This window comes from Chlorocebus sabaeus, chromosome 22, assembly GCF_047675955.1.
Source record: "Chlorocebus sabaeus isolate Y175 chromosome 22, mChlSab1.0.hap1, whole genome shotgun sequence".
Taxonomy (NCBI): domain Eukaryota; kingdom Metazoa; phylum Chordata; class Mammalia; order Primates; family Cercopithecidae; genus Chlorocebus; species Chlorocebus sabaeus.
Genome location: NC_132925.1, coordinates 83,193,006 through 83,216,081, shown reverse-complemented (window position 1 = coordinate 83,216,081; position 23,076 = coordinate 83,193,006). Strand labels below are relative to the sequence as shown.

At 40.7% G+C, this 23,076-nt stretch overlaps 1 protein-coding gene and 1 long non-coding RNA gene across 14 annotated transcripts in view; one reads left to right on the top strand and one right to left on the bottom strand.

The window, feature by feature from the left end:
- Nucleotides 1-2,175: 2,175 nt before the first annotated feature.
- On the bottom strand, nt 2,176-22,602 carry LOC140709850 (uncharacterized). Its single transcript, XR_012090619.1, has 2 exons — nt 22,325-22,602; nt 2,176-3,726 (listed from the first exon to the last, which is right to left on the bottom strand). It is a non-coding gene; the product is annotated as an uncharacterized lncRNA (long non-coding RNA).
- The window catches only part of CCDC66 (coiled-coil domain containing 66), a 56,937-nt gene continuing 56,460 nt past the window's right edge, over nt 22,600-23,076 (top strand). For 4 of the 13 annotated variants that reach the window (XM_073010021.1, XM_073010020.1, XM_073010018.1 and 1 more), the window contains exon 1: nt 22,622-22,698. In XM_073010021.1, coding sequence (XP_072866122.1) covers nt 22,688-22,698 — 11 coding nt within the window. In that variant the 5' untranslated portion in view covers nt 22,622-22,687. Of the gene's footprint in view, nt 22,699-23,076 lie in introns of all 13 variants that reach the window. The other 9 variants (XM_038003778.2, XM_038003779.2, XM_007984660.3 and 6 more) reach the window with 7 other exon arrangements.

Here is a 23,076-nt window from a genome sequence, read left to right as displayed (position 1 = left end):
ATAAATTTGTGACAGAAAACTTCTCAATTAATTTTTATGTAAACTTTGCTTTTATGGCTTAGTTTTATTTAAAGAATTATTGAAAGAGTTTAGAAAGAGTAGTGAAATGTACGTATATGCCATTAAGCAAGTTGCTCCTTTCATTAGCTAAGAAAAGAATCTGGAGGTGGGGGTTTAGGAAGGAAAGAAGCTCAACCAGATTCTAATTCTGTTTTTTCTTCTATGTACACATTTTTTTTTTTTTTTTTGCTTGAATTTGTTTGACCTCAATCAGCACACCTTTTGTGAAGGAAATGAGTGGAATAAAGGGGATTTGAGAATTGGACAAGTGTCTATGGCAACACAACATCCTAAGGACTGACAGTGCACATCAATCTGAGCTATCTGATGGCAAATGAGAGAAGCTGGATGCATAACTGGAGAAAGGTGGCAATCAGCTTCAATTTGTCCGCTGTAAATAAGGATTCACTTTCTTTCAACAGAAGTTCAAAGCTTTTCATTTTTATCTTTCCTATCTGCATAAATGCTCACCAAAGAAACATTCGACTTAAAGAAGATCCTCACAATTCGTAATCACTTTCTCTTTTTCTCTTGTTAGGTACATGTTGTGAATCCTGGAGGAAAACTGAGTTGTTAACACCAATTATTTTAATCCCGATTTATTATTCAGCTTTGCAAATATCAGTCCCCATATGTCTGCTTCTACACCTAACTTTGAAGGTTATACATAAGGTAAAGACACACATATTAAAATTTTCAATGAGCAAATAATTCCAATCTCACACAAACTCTTCCAGAGAATAAAAAAGGAGAAATAAGTCCTTTATAAACTTAAAATAACCTCTACATCAAAGCAAGATAAGGAATATGCAAGAAAAGAAAATTCCAGGCCAATTACCCTCATGCATACCAAAACAAGAATCATAAATACAATATTGATAAGCTAAATTTTACACTATATATCACGACCAAGGGACGGTTATCTAAGAAATGTAAAACTGGTTTAACATTCAAAAAACGTGTTAGTGTATTTAGTGACATTTCTAGATTAAAGAAGGAAAAAACCAAATGACTAACCCAATAGGTCTGGAAAAAGTGCTTAATAAAATTAACATGTACAACAAAAGTTCTCATCCACTTCAGAATGAAAGTGAGTTTCCTTAACCTTCAAAAGGAGAACTATAAAATATCTACAGCAAATACCCTTCATAATGGTGAAATATTGAGCATTCCTGTTAAAAACAAGAAGATACTGGGGCTGAGCGTGGTGGCTCACGCCTGTAATCCCAGCACTTTGGGAGGCTGAGGCAGGTGTGACCAGCCTGGCCAAGACGGTGAAACCCCATCTCTGCTAAAAACACAAAAATTAGCCGGACACGGTGGCAGGTACCTGTAGTCCCAGCTACTCGGGAGGCTGAAGCAGGAGAATCACTTGAACCCGAGCAGCTGAGTTTGCAGTGAGCCAAGATATCATGCCTCTGCACTCCAGCCTGGGTGACAGAGTGAGACTCTGTCTCAAAAAAAAAAAAAAAAAAAAAAAAAAAAGAAGATACAAGTTGGCCTACTATCACCACTCCTAGTTTGTATTATGTTAGAGATCCTAGTCAGCAAAGTAATATATGAAAAAGAAATTAAAGATACTAAGATTGGACAGGAAAAAAACCACACTTTTTTAAAAATTATACTTTAAGTTCTAGGGTGCATGTGCACAACGTGCAGGTTTGTTACATATGCATACACGTGCCATGTTGGTGTGCTGCACCCATTAACTCGTCATTTACTTTAGGTATATCTCCTAATGCTATCCCTCCGCCCTCCCCCCACCCCACGACAGGCCCTGGTGTGTGATGTTCCCCTTCCCGTGTCCAGGTGTTCTCAAAAACCACACTTTTAATTTGAAAATGATATACCTGCTTACACAGAAAACCCAAAAGAATCTACTAACAAATTACTGAAATTAATAGTTATAACTTATAAGTTTAAAAGCAGATATGAGTAATAAATAGCCAATATTGTTTTTAAAAGCCATACTGTTTACAGAAGCAAAAGCAACTATACAGACACCATTTGCAAGGCTGAAAACTGTGAGGTACATTAAAATAAATCTAGCAAAAGATTTTCAAGACTTCATGATGGAAAAAACAAAAGAGGACTTTATGACAAAAGTTGTAAAAATTTTATTTTTTAGAGACAGGGTCTCACTCTCTCCCTCAGGCTGGAGTGCACTGGCACAGTCCGCTCACTGCAGTGTTGACCTCCTTGGCTCAAGCAATCCTCCTGCCTCAGCCTCTTGAGTAGCTGGGGACCACAGGCACATGCTACCATGCCTGGTTGATTTTTTTTTTTGTAGAGACAAGGTCTCTCTATGTTGCCTGACCTGGTCTTGAACTCCTGGCCTCCAGTGATTCTCCTGCATCAGCCTACCAAAGTTCTGGGATTACAGGTGTCAGCCACCATCCTGGCCAATCAACCCATTAAAAAATGGAAAATCTTATCAATAATCAGGAAAGGCTGGGTGCGGTGGCTCACGCCTGTAATCCCAGCACTTTGGGAGTCCGAGGAGGGTGAATCACCTGAGGTCAGGAGTTCAAGACCAGCCTGACCAACATGGTGAAATCCTGTCTCAATTAAAAATACAAAAATTAGCTGGGCGTGGTGGCAGGCACCTGTAATCCCAGCTACTCAGGAGGCTGAGACAGGAGAATCGCTTGTACCCAGGAGACAGAGGTTGCAGTGAGCCGAGATTATGCCATTGCATTCCAGCCAGGGCAACAGAGGGAGACTCAGTCTCAAACCAACAAACAAAACACACACACACACACACACACACACACACAATAATCAGGAAAATGCCAATTAAAACCAATGAGATACCATTACAAATCTTCCAGATTGGCAAAAATTACAGCTCTGAAACAGAAAATTTTGGTGAGGATTTGAAACAACAGAAATGCTTTTACAGTGCTCATGGGAGTGTAATTGCAAACTATTTAAAAAGTGATTTGGCCCTATCCGGTAAAGGTGAGGATACATATATCCTATGAGCAGGAAACAGAAATGAAATTATTTACAGCAGCGTCATTTATAAGAAATAAAATGAAAACTGCCGGGCGCGGTGACTCACGCCTGTAATCCCAGCACTTTGGGAGGCCGCAGCGGGGCGGATCACGAGGTCAAGAGATCGAGACCATCCTGGCAAACACGGCGAAACCCCGTCTTTACTGAAAATACAAGAAAATTAGCTGGGCGTGGTGGCGGGCTCCTGTAGTCCCAGCTACTCAGGAGGCTGAGGCAGGAGAATGACGTGAACCCTGGGGGCTGGGCTTGCAGTGAGCTGAGATTGCGCCACTGCACTCCAGCCTGGGTGACAGAGACTCTGTCTCAAAAAACAAACAAGCAAACAAACAAATAAAATGAAAAGTAACAGATTACATAACAAACCACATAAATTGGCCGGGTATGGTGGCTCACACCTGTAATCCCAGCACTTTGGGAGGCCGAGGCAGGCGGATCACGAGGTCAGGAGTTCCAGACCAGCCTTACCAACATGGTGAAATCCCATCTCTACTAAAAACACAAGAATTAGCTGGTCGTGGCGGCGTGCCTTTAATCCCTGCTACTCAGGAGGCTGAGGCAGGAGAATCGCTTGAACCCAGGAGGTAGAGGTTGCAGTGAGCCGAGATCTTGCCATTGCACTCCAGCCTGGGAGACAGAGCTAGATTCCATCTCAAAAAAAAAAAAAAAAAAGACAAAAAACAAAAACAAACAAACAAAAATAATTAATAGGTAAATTGATGTAAGCACAGCATGTTGTTATAAGTACTATACAGCAGTAAAAGAATGAACTACTGCTCAAACATCAACTTGGTTGAATCTCGGAAACCATGACATTGAGTGAAAAAAACAAGGTACAGACGATTTCTTAGAATATGAATCCATTTATACAAAATTCAAAAGCAAATCAAATACTGCTAAAGATACTGTGTTAGTTTTCTAGGGCTGCCATAACAAAATGGATTAAGCAACGCAATTTTATTTTCTCATAATTCTGGAGGCTCAAAATTTGAAACAGCAGGCTTGATTTTTTCTGAGGCCTCTTTTCTTGGCTTATAGATGGCTCTCTTCTCTAAATGTCTTCACATGGTCTTCCCTCTGTACACGTTCTGTGTCCAAATTTCCTCTTCTTAAAAGGACACCAGTCATATTAGATTGGGGACCACCCATGTGACCTCATTTTAACAGAATTATCTCTTCAACAACCGTATTTCCAAATACAGTCACATTCTGAGATACTGGAGGTTAGGACTCCAACATGTGAATTTGGCACGGGAACACAATTTGGCCCATAACAGATGCATGCATATGAGTAAAACTATAATGAAAGTCAAAAAAAAAAAAAAAGAAAAGAAGAAGAAGAAGAAAAGAAAAAGAAAGTTCCATATGTAGCTAATCCATAAACGATACAGAGAGTAAAATCCTAAACATGTGTTAATTGTGAAAGTTCCATATTAGGTCATCTAATTAGGAAATGAGTGCTTTACCATAATTTGACCACACATTTTAAAACTTATGTTTGTTTCTCTTGTGAAACATCCATAACCTGAAAAAAAGTAATTATAGATGACTAGATGATAAAATGCTTACTCTTCAATTGGCGATTCAGTCTCAAAAATCAATAGTAATTCTTCTACTTAGAAAAAAATTAATGTATCAAGAAAAGAGAAATAAGGACGTACATATGATAAAATGAAACTACTTTGGCTTATTTCTTCAATAGTAAACCCAGATGGGCTCATGCAAACCTGAAAAAACGATATCCTCTCCACTTTCCTACTTTACAAGCTAATGGCGTTTATACTTATAGAAAGGAACAATAGACGAGGTGACAATTACAAAGTGCTCTCATTGACAATGGAAACATTATCCAAGAAGATTTGAATAAAGCATCTAGAAGGATAAATTGGATTGTTTTTCTCCCCTTTGGAACTCTTGAGGATACAGTATTTTTCACTCTGGCACAAGAAGGAAATAAACCTTAGAAAGTAATTATAATACATTCAACAGACATTTATACATAGCACATACCAGGGGACTCCATTAATTGAGCACCTACCATGTGCCAGGGACTACATGTGGAGACACAGCATACAAAACTTCTCCTACATTTTTCTCCTGTTCAGTTGAATTTAATTCGGTCACAAACTTCTATGTAGAGACTGAAAGCAGATCACAGGTTGCCTGGGGCTTATGTAAAAGTGTGGATTGGATGTCATTTACCCAGGCTGGGGTGCAGTGGCGCAATCTTGGCTCACTGCAAGCTCCGCCTCCCGGGTTCAGGCCATTTCCCTGCCTCAGGTTCCTGAGTAGTTGGGACTACAGGCACCCGCCACCGCGCCCGGCTAATTTTTTGTATTTTTAGTAGAGACGGGGTTTCACCGTGGTCTTGATTTCCTGACCGTGTGATCTGCCCGCCTCGGCCTCCCAAAGTGCTGGGATTACAGGCGTGAGCCGCCATGCCCGGCCGCTTGAGATTTAATTTTTGAGATTGATTAGCTTGCCTATTCAACAAGCATTTTATACTCCAGTCATTTACACATAATTACTCTTTTTTGAGGTGATAGTTGTTCCAAAAGAAAAACACATAAATTGTAGAGGAAGCTTTCTGTGGTAATAAGAATGTTCTAAAACTAGATGGTGGTGAATGGTAGTGACGAATGACTTTTCAAAAGGATTTTCTCCAAATCCTGTGAATTAAAAAATATGGCCCAATATGATATTTAAACTTTGTACTAATATTAAAAATGCTTGTGTGTATCAACTTTACATAAAATAGGTGTTTGTGCATGAGAAATTTTTCTAAAACACAATTACAAAATTTGACTTTTTTTTTTTTTTTGAGACAGACTGTTGCTCTGTCTTCCAAGCTGGAGTGCAGTGGTGTGATCTCGGCTCATTGCAACCTCCACCTCCTTGGTTCAAATGATTCTCCTGCCTCGCCTCCTGAGTACCTGGGATCACAGGCACATGCCACCACACCAGGCTAATTTTTGTATTTTTAGTGGAGATGGGGTTTTGCCATGTCGGCCAGGCTGGTCTCAAACTCCTGACTTCAAGTGATCTGCCAGCCTCGGCTTCCCAAAGTGCTAGGGTTACAGGTGTGAGCCACTGCAACCGGCCTGACCTGTATTTTCATGACTATTTTATGTTACAATTAGTAATATATTGCTAGAATTTTTAAAACTCAAGTGAAACTATTACATCTGTGATAAACATTTAATTATATTTAGTAGTCATGTTTAATTGATGATTACAGAGATATGAAAACATCTACATTGGCTCTTATAGTTTATACAAATTCCATATAATGATTCCCTACAGAAAACAGTTCATCTAAATAAAATTCTTAAACTGGCTTTAAATTATGTTTTTTTCTTATTATTTGTCATATAACATGATCATTATTATACCTTAGAAAGCTACAGCTTGATAAAATTTGACTTAATTTTTACTGCAAAATTTATATTCAACCAAGGGTATAACAGGTTCCCTCCAGTCACAGGGCCTTTGCACATGCTGTTTGTCTTGTTTGCCATGCTCTTCATTCATTCTTCAGATCTCAATTCAGACATCTCTATCTACAGGAAGTATTTCCCCAGGCCTCTAGGTTAGATCAGACTCCTTTATCATACACTCTCTTGGAGACATTTAGTTCCTTTAGAGCAGTTCTTTGGTTTGCAATTGTATAATTATTAAGTTAGATGTTGAACTAATGGCAATCTCAGACCAGGTGCAGTGGCTCATGCTGTAATTTCAACACAAGGCAGGAGGATCACTTGAGGCCAGGAGTTCAAGACCAGTCTGGACAATATAGTGAGAGTCTGTCTCTATGAAAAAAATTTTTTTGAGACAAGGTCTCACTTTGTTGCCTAGGCTGGAGTGCAGTGGCAGAATCAAGGCTCACTGCAGCCTCGATCCCCTGGTCTCAAGATATCCTCCTGCTTCAGCGTCCCAAGTAGTTGCAACTACAGGCACATGCCACCATGTCCGGCTAATTTTTGTATTTTTTGTAGAGATGGGGTTTTGCTGCTGCCCAGGCTAGTTTTGAAATCCTGATCTCAAGCCATCTGCACACCTCAGCTTGCCAAAGTGCTGGGATTACAGGCATGAGCCACCGTGCCCAGCTTCTATGATTTTTTTTTAATTAGCCAAATGCGGTGGTACATGCCAACAGTCCTAGCTCCTCAGAGGGCTGAGGTGGGAGAGGACCACTTGAGCCCAGGAGTTTGAGGTTGCAGAGAGCTATGATTGTGCCACTGCACTCCAGCCTGGGTGACAGAGTGAGACTCTGTCTCTTAAAAAAAAAAAAAAAAAAAAAAAAAAAGATCAATTTCCCACAGTCCAACCCTCCAGAGGAGCAGACTGTGTCTGGTTTGGCACATTATTACTTATATCTCTTTCTTCTAACAGAGTGCCTGGCACATAGCAGGTACATAAAATATTCACTGAAAAAGGAAAGAAGAAAAAGAAAAACAACATACTAGATAGTTTTCCTGGAATCATCCCTTTCCCAGTCCTGCCAACTTTACTGAAGACTGAATGCTGGGGACTAACATCACAGGCTCAGAAAGCAAACTGATTATGACCACGTGCCTTGAGTCAGGCCAATCAGACCTGTCTTCTCCCAAGAATTTGAATCTTAAGGGGTTACTTAGGCTGAGAGGTGCAGATGAGGCCGTCATCTCAATGGCATGGGCCCCTGAGAAGATGACTGTCAGCTTTTATTCTTTTGGGTCCTGGAGAGCCACTAAGACTTGGTTCTTCAACTTTCCTTAAATCCTGTAAGCTACTCCAAAATTGTTTATTTTTGCTTAAATTAGCCAAAGAACTCCAACCGTTATATTTTCCTATCTCTTTTACCTTAATCAGATGTAAAGATTTCTATGTTGCAGTACTTCTGAAGACTGGAGATGAATGCTATGAATTTCAGAATTGTAACTAACACAAATGCTCACAGTAAATGGTTGCTTCGAAATGCTATTTTGCATTGGCTCAGGCCAAGCCCTTCTCCAACTGCCCTTCTAGTTCATTTCTAGCACATCTTTTCCAAATCCTCCTTCATTCTTTGTCTCCAAGCTGTGATGTGTAGTTCTTTCTACAGCCAAAGAATCTTCCTCAAAATCCAAACAGTTTTGTTAAGTCCCATATGTAAAACTCCAGTCCTATGAACTTCTTCTTTATCTTGAGCTTACCTACCTCCAGCCATCCTCCCTCCTTCAGACCAGGCAACCTGGCACTTGTGTGTCTCTTATGGTCCTACCTTCTCGGTGGTCACAGCTAGCATTCACTGAGCCAGGGATGGCTCCAAACACTTTACATGTGTTACTTCATTAAACCCTGACAATAGCGCTAAGTGATAGAGACTACTATTGCAGATCAGGGCAGTGAGGCTCAGAGAAGGTAACTAACTTGAGTAAGGACAGGAAAAAAGATTTGACCTGGGCAACTTGACTCCTGAGCAGGTACCCTTAGACACCATGTTTATCCACCTGAATGTTTTTCAAATTTCTCAATATTTTTCAGATCTCACTCCTCTCCACTTCCCTCCCTGTTAAAATAAAAGTCTGTCTTCATCTTGCATCTTCCTGTGGCCTTCTTCCCTTCACTTTCTGGTCTTCACTGTCTCCACCGTAGTCTAGCTTCCAGTCTTCCAGCCTTCTGTTCTCACTAAATCTTCCCTTGCTGAGATCACAGAGAGGCTCTGCCAGGCACCAGGTATCTTATACATCCAACTGTGTTGAATTCATCTACTCATTCACCAAATGGTTTTGAGCACCCGCTCTGTTCCAGAAACTGTGGAATATGCACTGGGTATATAGTAGTGAACGAAACAGATGCAGTCCCTGCCGTCACATATCTGAGATCATCCATGACTTCTTACCTTTCAGGTACAGGAGCCACTTGGGCCACTTCTCATGTTTTCTCCTGCTTAATCTCTGCAGCATTGGTCATGCCAATCATTTCTTCCTTGAAATTTGGAGCTGCTTTGACTTCCATGAAGCCTCTTACACCTGGTTCTCTATTTCTGGGACCATGCCTTCTCACTTCCTTTGATAAGTTTCTGTTTTTCCATCAACCCCTGAAACGTTGGAGTTCCTGAGAGTTCTATTATGGAGCACACTAAAGTCAATATGCCTGAAACAATGTTTTTTCTACCTCCTACTCACATCTTTCCAGCTTTATTCCTTGTTCTTGTGAATGGCAGCATTTGACACCCAATCTCCCACTCTTTTTCTGCCCCACACCCTTACCTAATTGCCAGAAAATCCTCAGAGTTCTGCCTCAATATACCCCTTATCTGTTAAGGCTCTCCTTACCTCTCCTTGGACAAATGCAATGGAATATTTTTTTTTTCTTGACAGTTTCATTGAGATATAATTGTTATAAAATACTGTTAATATCATTAAGTATATTTTTCATCTCAGACACTGTATTTTTCATCTTTAGAAGTTCAATTTGGGTCTTTAAAATATTTTCTATGTCTCTATTTCACTTTTTTTTTTTTTTTTGAGATGGAGTTTTGCCCTGTTGCCCAGGCTGGAATGCCATGGCATAATCTCAGCTCACTGCAACCTCCGACTTTGGGTTCAAGTGATTCTCCTGTCTCAGACTCCCGAGTAGCTGGACTACAGGTGCATGCCACCACAGCCAGCTAATTTTGCATTTTTAGTAGAGATGGGGTTTCACCACATTGGCCAGGCTGGTCTCAAACTCCTGACCTCAAGTGATCCTCCCACTTCAGCCTCCCGAAGTGCTGGGATTACAGGTGTGAACCACTGTGCCCACCTCTACTTCACTTTCAAAATATATGCAATCCAGTTATAATAACTAATTTAATCTTTCTCTGCTAATTCCATCTGTGTAGGTTCTCAGTCAGTTTCAATTGATTATTATTCTTATACTGGGCCATATTTCCTGCTTCTTTGTAGGGTAATATTTGATTGGATGACAGACATTGCAAATTTTACCTTGTTTGGGTACAAGGTATACTTTTTGTATCCCCATAAATCTTCCTGAGTCTGGGATGGAGTTAAATTACTTGGAAAGAGTTTGATCCTTTCAGGTCTAGCTTTTATGACTTGTTAGGGAGATCTGGAGCAGTGTTCAGTCTCTTCCAATACTGAGGCAAAACCTTCCTGATTAATCTACCCATGAATTTTGGGTTTCTCCAGTCTGGCTGATGGGAGGAGGTACTGTTCCCGGACCTGCCTGAGTACCTGCTACTGTTCTCTCTAACTCTTCTGAATGGTTACGTCCCTGGCCTCACACGCGTGCTGATCAGCAGTTTGCTGAATACTGAAGGAGCCTCTGCACATCTCCAGGCTTCGCTGCCTTTGTGCAGCTCTCTCCTCTGTGGTGCCCTGTTCTAGGAACTTGTCTTGGTCTCCCCAAAGTCTCAGCTTGGTCTCCTCACTCAGGGAGACCACTGGGCTCCACCTGGGTTTCCTCTTCCTGCATCAGAGTCTGGAAACTCTCTCAAAGCAGTGCGTAGGGCTATAGGATTCGTCTATCCTTCATGTTTCCTATTTCACAAGGATCTCTGTCTTTTATTGTCTGATGTCCAGTGTTTTGAAAACCATTGCTTTATGTATATTATTTGTTTTTGTTCTTTCTATTGGAAGGTTAAATCCAGTCCTCTACCTCCATCTTGACCAGAAGAGGAAGTCTTCCAATGGAATCCTAACCAACCAATCACCTTATCTCAAACTTTTGCAATACCATTTTCTCGCTTTACCAAAATTTTATTTTTTCTTAAAATACTAATCTCTCGTTATTCCCTTGCTTCAAACTTTTTTATGGCATCCCCATATTTTTATAATAAAATTTGATCTGCAATTTTAAAAAGAAAAATCTGGATTTAACTTAGCGTCTAACGGCCAATTTCATCAGGAATATTTGCCTTGTACTGACCAGATACCATCTAACAGTGATATTGAAGTTAGACTTCAGCGGTAGACTTTTTTTTTTTTTTTGAGACAGAGTCTTGCTTTGTCACCCAGACTGGAATGCAGTGGCACAATCTCGGCTCACTGCAACCTCTGCCACCTGGGTTCAAGCAATTCTCCTGCCTCAGCCTCCCGAGTAGCTGGGATTATCGGCACGTGCCATCATGCCCGGTTAATTTTTGTATTTTTAGTAGAGATGGGGTTTCAGCATCTTGGCCAGGCTGGTCTTGAACTCCTGACCTCGTGATCCACTCGTCTCAGCCTCCCAAAGTGCTGGGATTACAGGTGTGAGCCACCACGCCCGGCCAGGTAGACTAATTTGACTCTACCCTTACTCACCGTCTGACTTAATCAAGCTATTTTACTTCTCTAAGCCTCAGTTTTGTCTTCTGTAAGGTGGAGAAAATACTAATATCTACAACTGAGTTTTCATTTGTTTAAGAATAAATTGAGACACTTTTAAAGTGCTTAGTTCTATGTCAAATATAATAAGTACTAAATAAACAGGAACTTATTTCATTGTATTATTATTAAAACAATCACGCAATTGGTCATTTTGTTGCCTGTTCAAGAATATCATGATTACAATATTTGTTTCTATCCAGTGAATCTCTGTAGAAATAAAGGTAGGGGCTGGGAGCAGTGGCTCGCGTCTGTAATCCCAGCGCTTTGGGAGGCCAAGGCAGGAAGATGGCTTGAGCCCAAGAGTTTCATACCAACCCAGGAAGCATAGTGAGACGCTGTCTCTACAAAAAATTAAAAAACTAGCCTGACATGGTGGCATATGCCTGTAGTCCCAGCTATACAGGAGGCTGAGTAGGAAGGATCACTTGATCCTGGGAGGTCAAAGCTGCAGTAAGCCATGATCATGCCACTTCATTCCAGCCTGGGTGACAGGGCTAGACCCTATCTCAAAAAAAAAAAAAAAAAAAAAAAAAAAAAAGGAAAGGAAAAAAAAGAAAGAAAGTTAGATAATTCTTGCTGTGATCTATTTTGTAGTCTAGGAAAATTAATGACACTTTCAAAAATAGATGCATTCCCTTCCAACAGTACAATATAAAATACAAAATTAAACTATCACAAAAGTCTTCCCAAAAAATTAAAAATTCTACTATTTAATACTTCAACTATCTTTCTAAAGTGGCTCATTTTCAAATATTTCTAACATTGGGAGAAAAGTCCATCTGCTGAATCTTCTAGTTGAAGCAAGGAGTTTTCAGTTCTCTTGAGCCTTTCCCAGGGAAAGATGGGTGGACCCAAAGAGAAGATTGGCTGCATCCCCAGCGGGGAAAGAGTAAACAAGGCCTGTCACTAATTTCTGTGGAAATTCAGAGTCAATAAAGCTGAACACTGGTGAGCAAAATGAGACAGAAGTAGAGTTTCAGAATGGGAAAGAGGAAAGAAAGAAAGAAAAAACAATCAGGGCCTAACAAGGGGCAGCATATCAGAGATACATTGTTCCAAAGGCTGGGAAAGAAAGATGTCTGGTGACAGGTGTTTTTCCACATTCTGCAGAAGGGCAGAGAAAGAGAGAGAATACATACAAGAGGAAAATAATGAGATTGGCACCTGGAAATCCTCAAGAACAGGCATCTGTAGTAATAGTGTGAACACATTTTCACATTTAACTCTCCAAAAACCTTAAATGCCAAATTATAATACTATCCCCATTGGGGAAAGAAACTGCGACTCAGAAAGGCCAATTAACTTCCCCCAGACCACACAGCAAAGTTAGCAGCAAGTCAGGAATTTGAATCTGGGTTAATTTAATCAGGGCCTGCATTCTTCTCCACCTTGCTGTACTACTAGCTCTTGGTAATGCAAGGAAAGCAGGAGATTCAAAGGAATTTAGGAAAGCAGTGGGGGAACGTGAAGAAAATGTACTGGCAAAACTTCATACCTGTAGTTCTTAAGTAAAAATTTATTTAAAATTTTCTTTGTGTGTTTTTTTTAAGTCTTGCCAAAAATGTTATCTTACCACAGTAATAAAGCATGAAGATTCTTGTCCAGGTGCGGTGGCTCACACCTGTAATCCCAGCACTCTGGGAGGCTGAGGCGGGCAGATCACCTGAGGTCAGGAGTTCGAGACCAGCCTGGCCAACATGGTGAAACCCTGTCTCTACTAAAAATACAAAAATTAGCCAGGCATGGTACCGCATGCCTGTAATCCCAGCTGCTCAAAGGCTGAGACACAAGAATAGCTTGAACCCAGGAGGCAGAGGTTGCAGTGAGCCAAGATCGTGTCACTGCACTCCAGCCTGGGCAACACAGTGAGACTCCTTCTCAAAATAAATAAATAAATAAATTAATTAATTAAAATACAAATAAATAAATAAAATGTGACGATTTTTAAGTAATTTTATATAAGGGGGCTTATTTGCAAAAGTCAAACTTGAAGTACTAGTTTATACAATTACTCAAATCTTGTGAAAATCTCTTTGGAGATGATGATTCCTATTTCTACTTAAGAATTAGCTTTGGGTTTATTAAAGAAGTATTTTTTAATGAGCTTAATATAATCAGAAAATGTGTCTCTAAGTCTTCAAGAAGAGAGTCATGATTTTCTAGAATTTTATATTTTCTGTGTTAACCATTTAAAACCACGATTATTCAACTAAAATAAATTTCATCTGTGAAAATGTCCATATGGTATTGTTGTATATGAAGTTGGACCCACACTGCCATCTGCTGTGTCAAGATTAGGTTTAAAATCACCCACATAAACTGGGTTTAAGAAATGCAAAACATATATATGGAAAACCTGTATTACTTTGCTTCTTGGAAAATGAATGCAGGGAAAAATAAGTACTAACAGTTATTTATTTCAACTCGTATTAGCAGTGTGGGGAGGAATTGTGTCTGTGGGTTTTAACACGACATATTTCAGGGACACAAAAATGAATAGAGAATAATATAACAAACATGTTTCCACCACCATCTTTACTAAAAAATGAATATTACCAATGCCATTGTTACTTGCTGGGTTTGTCTCCCTGGTCTCATTGCCACCACTCCCACCCAAGGAAATAACCCTCATGGTTGTCATGTTTATCACTGGGAAAGCCTTTCATAGGCAAATATGTACATCTAACAGGTAAATGTGTTCACCTTTTACTTCTGTGTGCTTTAAGATTTACCAGTGAAGAAGTTTCCATGCTAGCAACTTCACCCTGGAGAATTAGTAGAGAAAGTTCTATTTCAAAACAGTCCTGTTATTCCCAGGAAGATTTTTTCCCAAATTTAAGACTCAGATGCCCAGATAATCTCTCCTTGGTTGCTGCTAAGTCTTATATCAATCATGGTGTTCCCTTTCTTTGGTACGTCTATGGAAATATGTAAATTATGAGCCCCCATTGTCCCATTACAGGTTCATGTGGGAAGAAAAGTATTCTAGATAGAGGGAAAGCTGAAGAAGAGACACAGAAATGAGAGAGGACAGTAAGTATATTAGGGGAGGAGTAAGTAGACTGTCACAGCTGGAGCATCAGGGGATGGGGACATAAAGATGGATTTCTAGGGGCTGGGAAAGCCACTGTGCCGTTGACAAAATGAAGGGAAATTGGACCACAAGAGTCATGTTGGGAAAGGACAGTACACGTAGCATTGCCTCTGCTGCATTCGAAGTGATTCCACACAACCATGCGAGAACTGGCAGCTGTAACAGGAGATTGCATAGCTGAGGAAAGAAGTAGAAACTGGGAGTTTCAGACCCACCCTTACAATCCTTACAGAAACGAGAGTTAAAGCGAGGTAAGAGAGAGGTTAAACAATCAGAAGTAGGGCCTGGGAGAAGAGCAGGGGCCATGGATGCTAGAAAACAAAACTGGGGAGTCAGTCATGAGATGCAGCAGTATATCCCTCTACAGAAGATGAAAATGCTCTTACTACAATTCTCCCCAGCATCTGACCACTCTTGCTAACTATAACTTAAACCTCTTTCTTCTGGTCTCATCTTGTAAGTGCCCTTCTAATAATGAACCTGAAGAGAGACAATTCCAGGAGGAAAAATATTGAGCCAGAGACACCACACCATCTGCAATCCAGTTCCCCATCTCCTTCAACACGTTTATGTAAGAATAAACTAGTTTAAGGCCAGGCACGGTGGCTCACGCCTGAAATCCCAGCACTTTGGGAGGCCAAGGTGGGAGGATCACCTGAGTCAGGAGTTTGAGACCAGCCTGGGCAACAAGGTGAAACCCCGTCTCTACTAAAAATACAAAAATTAGCCGGGTGTGGTGTTGAGTGCCTGTAATCCCAGCTACTCGCGGGGCTGAGGCAGGAGGATGGCTTAAACTCAGGAGGTTGCATTAAACAGAGATCATGCCATTGCCCTCCAGCCTGGGTGACAAGAGTGAAACTCCGTCTCAAAAAAAATAAACAAACTAGTTTAAATGTATATCAGGCAGGCTAGAAAGAAAACAGAAGATAGCACCAAAGAGGAGTCTGCAAGGTCCAGGTTAAAGGACCCCAGAGAAAGCCATCTCAGATGGTATTGCTAAACAGAAATCTTAGACATATTGGTGACAGACTGTATCTTTCTGAGTCATGTTTCTGTGCATGAGATGGTATGTGTGTGTGGGTGGTGCAAGAAATGAGAGACAAGGAAAGCTGGAGAACTCCAAGCCATTCAAAACTCAAAAGCAAATCCCACAATTTGTTCATCTCTATAGATTTCAATTAGAGCTGGGGTCTCAACTCTTGTTGGGTACTGTACTGGAAAGGAGGGGTGCTTCATGGAACAAGTACAGTCATGTGTCCCTTAATGAAGGGAATACATTCTGAGTAATGCTTCTTAGGTGATTTTGTCATTGTGTGAACATCATAGAGTGCACTTACACAAATTTAGGTGACAGCCTATTGCACACCTAGGCTATCTTGTATCGCTATTGCTCTGACCACCACTGTATACGAGGGCCGTCATTGACTGAAATGTGGTTATGTGGCACATGACTGTATATGCATTAGTTGTATTACTACTTTAACAAATTACCACAAATTTAGTGGCTTAAAACAACACAACTTTATTATCTTATGGTTCTGTAACTCAGAGGTCTGATGTGGGACTCACCGGACTAAAATCAAGGTGTTGCCAGGGATGAATGTCTTCTCGAGGTTCTAGAGGAGAATACATTTCCCTGCTTTTTCCAATTCCTAGAGGCCACCCGCATTCCTTAGCTTGTGACTCCCCTTCTCCATCTTCAAAGTCAACAATGTAGCATCTCTTTGACCCCGTTTGTATTGTCATACCTCTTTCTCCAACCTTGTTTCCTTGGTTCACTTTTAAGGATCCTTGTAATTACATTGGGCCCACCCAAATTATCTAGGATAATCTCCCTTTTTTTTTTTTTTTTTTTTTTTTTTTTTTTTGAGACGGAGTCTCCCTCTGTCACCCAGGCTGGAGTGCAGTGGCCAGCTCTCTGCTCACTGCAAGCTCCGCCTCCCGGGTTCGCGCAATTCTCCTGCCTCAGCCTCCGGAGCAGCTGGGACTACAGGCGCCCGCCACCTCGCCCGGCTTATTTTTTTGTATTTTTAGTAGAGACGGGGTTTCACCATGTTAGCCAGGATGGTCTCGATCTCCTGACCTCGTGATCCGCCCGTCTCGGCCTCCCAAAGTGCTGGGATTACAGGCTTGAGCCACCGTGCCCGGCCAAATCTCCCTTTTTTTAAGGTGGGTTCATTAACATCCCCTTTGCCATGTAAGGTTACACATTCACAGTTTCCAGGGATTAGGATGTAGACATTTTTTGGGGCACCATTATTCTGCATGCTGCAAGGTGCTTCCATGTATATTGACCTGTCATAAGCACAATTAATTGCTGGCACAATTCATTTTCCTCATAGACAAATGTGTTCACCTTTTACTTCTGTGTGTTTTATTAAGACTGACCAGAGAAGTCTCTTTGAAAGCAACACATTATCCTGGAGAGTTCATGCAGAGTTCTATTACAATACCTTTGCTCTCAAAAAGATTTTCCCCAAATTTAAGAGTTAGGACTGCCCAGCTAACCTCTCCTTCATTGCTGCTAAGTCTTATACCAACCACAGTGTTCTCTTTTCTCTGATATGTCTAAGTTAATATATAAATTATGAACCTCTGTTATAGGTTTAGAAGTAGCAGGTTTCCATTTTACATGATTCCTTTTCTAGCAGGCAGTTATTGGTTTATGGCAATTTTTATGCATCTTCTTTCCAACAGATATTTATTTAGAGTTTCCCATGTGTTAGGCTTTGGGGGGAATAGAGCAAGGGCAGCATGTCCCTGCTCTCAGAGAGTATACTCTAGTGGGCATTCAGGGACAGTCACAAACGCTCTGTGGAGCGAAGTGCAGAGTACACCCTGGAGTGGGGGAGGGGTGTAACCCAGAGAGGGAGACAGTAAGGGAGGCTCCCAGGAAGATGTGACATCTCAACAACAACTCTGTAGAACAAGTTGCTCAGGTGAGGGGCACCCTGAGGAACAGCATTTCAGCAAACAGTAATAGCTCCAGGAGGGCAGGGATTTTGTCTGTTTTGGTTACAGCTTTATCCCTTGTGCTACAACAATTTTGGGGACACATTAGGCACTCAATAAAGTATGTGGAATAAAAGACTATGCAAAGGTGGGAGATAGGAACAAGTGTGGCTACATTTGAGGAAATGAAAGATCAGTGTGTTAAGAGAGCAGTGGTGAGAGGTGAAATTTAAAAGGTCAAGATGGGACTCATGAGATTGTTAAGCCCTTTGCGCTTTGTATCAGGAGCAACGGGGTTTTTTAATTATTGGGAGTTTTTTAATAGACTGTTTCGTAAGAGTGATTTTAGGTTCACTGCAAAACTGAACAGAAAATACAGAGATTTCCCATATACTTTCTGCCCCTTCCCCAACCTACCTCTTTGTCAACATCCTCCACTAGAGTAGTGCATTCATTGCAATGGATGAACTTATCCTGACAAACCATTCTCGCCCAAAGTTCATAGTTTCCATTAGACAGAGTTCGCTCTTGCTCTTGTGCATTTTATGGGTTTGGATGAAAATGACATGTTTATTAGTCCATTTTCACACTGCTATAAAGAACTGCCCAACACTGGGTAATTTATAAAGGAAAGAGGTTTAATTGACTCATAGTTCAGCATGGCTGGGGAGGCCTCAGGAAACTTACAATCACAGTGGGAGGTGACAAGGAAGCAAGGTACTCCTCATCACAAGATAGCAGGAAGGAGGAGTGCTGAGGAGAGGGGGAAGAGCCCCTCATAAAACCATCAGCTCTTGTGAGAACTCATTCACTGTCACAAGAACAGCATGGGGGAAACTGCCCCCATGATTCAACTATCTCCAACTGGTCTCTCCCTTGACACATGGGGATTATGGGGGTCACAATTCAAGATGAGATTTGGGTGGGGATACAAAGCCTAACTATATCAACATGTATCCACTACTATAATATCATACAGAGTAGTTTTACTGCCCTAAAAATCCTCTGTTCTGGCTATTTATCCCTCCTTCTTCCAATCCCCGGCAACCACCAATCTTTTCACTGTCTCCATAGTTTTGCCTTTTCCAGAATGCCATGTAATCAAACTCATACAGTTTGTAGGCTTTCCAAATTGGTTCTTTCACTTAGTAATATCAATTTACATTCTCTCCATGCCTCTTCATGACTTGATATCAAGCTCATTTTTTCCTAGTTCTGAATAATATTTCATTGTCAGGATGTGCCACAGTTTATGCATTCACCTACTGAAGGACATCCTGGTTGCTTTCAAGTTTTGACAATTATGAATAAAGCTGCTATAAACATCCATGTGTAGGTTTTCCTGCGGACATACGTTTTCAATGCCTTTGGATAAATACCAAAGAAGGCAATTGCTGGGTCACGCACATGGTAGGAATATGTTTAGTTCTGTAAGAAACCACAAATGCCAGGTGCAGTGGCACACGCCTATAATTCCAGCACTTTGGGAGACCAAGGCAGGCGGATCTCTTGAGCTCAGGAGTTCAAGACCAGCTTTGGCAACATGGCAAAAACCCATCTCCACAAAAAAATACAAAATTTAGCTAGGCATGGTGGCACACGCCTGTAGTCCTAGCTACTCAGGAGACTGAGCGGGGAGGATTTCTTGAGTACAGGAGGTCAAGACTGCAGTAAGTCAAAATCATGCCACTGCATTCCAGCCTGGACAACAGAGTGAGACCCTGTCTCAACAACAAAAACAAAAAACGAAAAGAAAATCACCAAAATGTCTTCCAAGTGGCTATACCATTTTGCATTCTCACCAGCAATGAACGAGATTGCATCCTCACCAGCACTTGGTGTCATCACTGATCTAGAGTTTGACCATTCTAATAGGTGTGTAATAGTATTTCATTGTCTCATTTTGCATTTCCTGATGATATATGACATATAGCATCTTTCATATGGTTATTTGCCATCTGTATTCAGCATCTTTTTAGGTGAGGCATTCATCAAGGTCTTTGGCCCATTTTTAAAATTGGGTTGTTTATGTTCTTATTGTTGAGTTTAAAGATCTTTTTGTATATTTTGAATAACAGTCCTTTATCTGATATATCTTTGGCAAATATTTTCTCCTAGAATGTGGCTTATCTTTTCATTTTCTTATCTGTGTCTTTTACAAAATGGAAAATTTTAATTTTAATGAAGTCCAGCTTATCAATTCTTTGTTTGATGGATCATGCCTTTGGTGTTGCATCTAAACAGTTATCATCATATGATGTTAGCTGTGGGCTTGTAAAAAAAGTTATCATCAAACCCAAAGTCATCTAGATTTTCTCCTATGTTTTCTTCTAGGAGTTATACAGTTCTGCATTTTACATTTAGGACTCTGTTCTATCTTGAGTTAATTTTTGTGAAGAATGCAAGGTTTGGGTCAGACTAACATTTTTGCATGTGGATTTCCAATTGTTCCAGCACCATTTGTTGAGAGACAATCTTTTCTCCATTGTTTTGCCTTTACTCCTTTGTCAAAGACCAGTTGACTACTTATGTGGGTCTATTTCTAGGCACTTTATTTTATTAATAGATTTGTCTATTCTTTCACTAATACTACACTGTCTTAATTACTGTAGCTTTATAGTAAATCTTGATGTTGGGTAGGGTCAGTCCTCTGACTTTGTTCATCTTCAATATTGTTTTGGCTGTTCTGGGTCTTTTGTCTTTCCATATAAACTTTAGATTTGGTTTGTTGATACCCACAAAACTTGCTGGAATTTTGATTGGCATCGTGTTGAATCTATAGATCAAGTTGGGAAGAACTGACATCTTCACAATACTGAGTCTTCCAATCTATAAACACAGAATATCTCTCCATTTATTTAGTTCTTTCTTTCATCAGTTTTGTAATTTTCCTCATATAGACTTTATATATATATTGTTAGATCTATACCTAAGTATTTCATTTGATGGGATGCTAATGTGAATGGTATTGTGTTTTTAATTTCAGCTTTTATTTGTTGATTACTGACATACAGGAAAGCAATTTAATACACATTAACCTTGCATTTTGCAATGCTGCTATACTCACTTATTAATTCCAGGAGGATTTTTTGTGACTTCTTTTCAGATTTTCTACAATCATATCATCTGCAAACAAAGTTTTATTTCTTCCTTCCCAGTCTGTATACTTATTTCCTTTTCTTGTCTTAGCTAGGACTAAGGCTAAGTCTTAGGATTAGCTTAGACTTTCAGTGTGATGCTGAAAAGCAGTGATAAGCAGGGACATTCTTGCCTTGCTCTTGTTCCCGATCTCAGTGGAAAAGTTTCCACTTTTTCACTGTTAAGTGTGATATTGGGTTCTAGGGGATTTTTTTTTTTTTTTTTAAATAGAGATAGGGTCTCACTATGTTGCCCAGGCTGGTCTCGAACTCCTAGACTCAAGCAATCCTCCTGCCTTGACCTTCCAAAGTGCTGCAGTTACAGGCGTGAGCCACCGCACCCGGTCTCTTGGGGATTTTTGTGTAGCTATTGCTTATCAAGTTAAGGACAGTCTCCTATATTGAGAGATTTTAAGCAGCAGAGTGAATTAAGCAGATTCACGTTTTAGAAATAATTCTGGCTACAGGCTCACGCCTATAATCCCAGCACTTTGGGAGTCTGAGGGCGGACTCAGGAGTTTGAGACCAGCCTGGGCAACAAAAAGAGACTCTGTCTCTACAAAAAAAATTTTTTTAATTAACCAGGCGTAGTGGTGCATGCCTGTAGCCCTAGCTACTTGGGAGGCTGAGCCAGGAGGATCATTTAAAACCAGGAGTTTGAGGTTACAGTGTTATGATCGTACCAATGTAGTCAGCCTGGGTGACAGAGCAAAATCCTGTCTCAAAAAAAAAAAAACAAAAAGACAGAAAAATCAAGTGTTGGGGTGAAGAAATTAGAACCCTCATATACACCACTGGCAGAAATGTAAGGTGCTGCAACTTCTATGAAAACATTTTGGCAGTTTCTCGAAAAGTTAATCATAGAATTACCATGTGACCCAGTAATTCCACTCTTAGGTGTATACCAAGAAAATTGAAAATAAGGATTCAAACAGATACTTGTACATCAGTGTTCACTACAGCATTATTCACAATAATTAAAAGATGGAAACAACCCAAATGTCTATCAATGGATGAATGAGTAAACGACCTGTGGTATATATATACATAGAATGGAATACTATTCAATCATAAACAGTTATGAAACTCTGATACATACTACATGGATGCACCTTGAACACATTATGCTACATGAGAGAAGTCAGACACAAAAGGGGAAATATTGTATGATTTTACTTTTATGACATGAAATATTTATAATAGGCAAATTCCTAGCGACAGAAATAAGATTAGAGGTTTCTTAGGATTGAGGGGAGAGGAGAATGGGAAGTTATTGCTTAATGGGCACAGAATTTTTATTTAAGGGTATTAAAAAGGTTTTGGAAAAACATACTGGTGTATTCCACAACATTGTATCATGTAATTACCACTTGAAAATGGCAAAAATAGCAAATTTTAACACATATATTACAATAAAAAAAAAGTAAAGGTTTGTCTAGCATTTAATAATTAATACCTTTCATTGTTTTTTTCTGGAAAGAGTGTGCAAAGATACTTAACAACCAAATGTAATGTGTGATTCTTGATTGGCTCTTGCTTTCTAAATAAAACGCCTATAAGATACTCTTAGGACAAGTGGGGGAAATTAAATCGGGAAGGGAAATTAGATACTATCATGAAATTAATGATCTTAGGTATAATAATGGTACTGTTGTTATATAGCAGAACATCTGTTCTTAGGAGATACATGCTGCAATGTTAAAGTGTTAAGCGTTACAATGTCTGTAACTTACTTCCAAATGGTGACCCAAAAAAGGGTGTGTATGTGTGTGCGCGCGCGCGCCTTTTGCAAGGTTACAGTTGCGAGAAGCGCAGGTCTCCGCCACCGAAGCCTTAGACTCATAAGCTGGGTCAGGCCAAATTCCGCTGCGCGTAGGGAAACGGCACAATTGGGGCACAAACGGCGAACGCAGCCGTCGCCCTGGGAGCCCCGGCCCAGCTCAGCGCACCAGCCAGCATGACCCATCCTGATTGGTCCACTTGCTCAGCTCGCCGGCACTCCTATATCCAATTAGCGTAGCGCTTGCTGATCGGCGGCGGCAACCGACGTACACAAGGGGCTGGAGCTTTCTGTGGAGAAAGTGCGAGGTCAGGCCATGAACTTGGGGTAAGCTGGGGTAAGGAAGGTGGTCGTCAGCGGAAAGGGGGGCCATGTGTATCTGGGTTGTCCCTTGGAGTCTTTAGCGGAGAACGTTCCCAACCTGCGCCGCCGAGAGGGACAGAGCCCAGTTCTCGGGTAGAAGAGCGAGGTAGACGGGTCGGCCCTTAGCGACTCCACAGACCTTACGTTTTCACTTAGTGACTCGCATTAAAACTGCCCGTGATTCCCGTTTCGGTCCCTTATTTACCTCAGGATGGGGAGGGAAGAGAGCTGAGGAGGAAAGGAGAGAAATGATGAGACAGTTAGAGGAAGCGTGGAGGCTGCTGGGGAGGACTCCTGGCCCACGCCCCGGGTTCTTCGCCACCTTGTTTTTGGAGTCTTGCA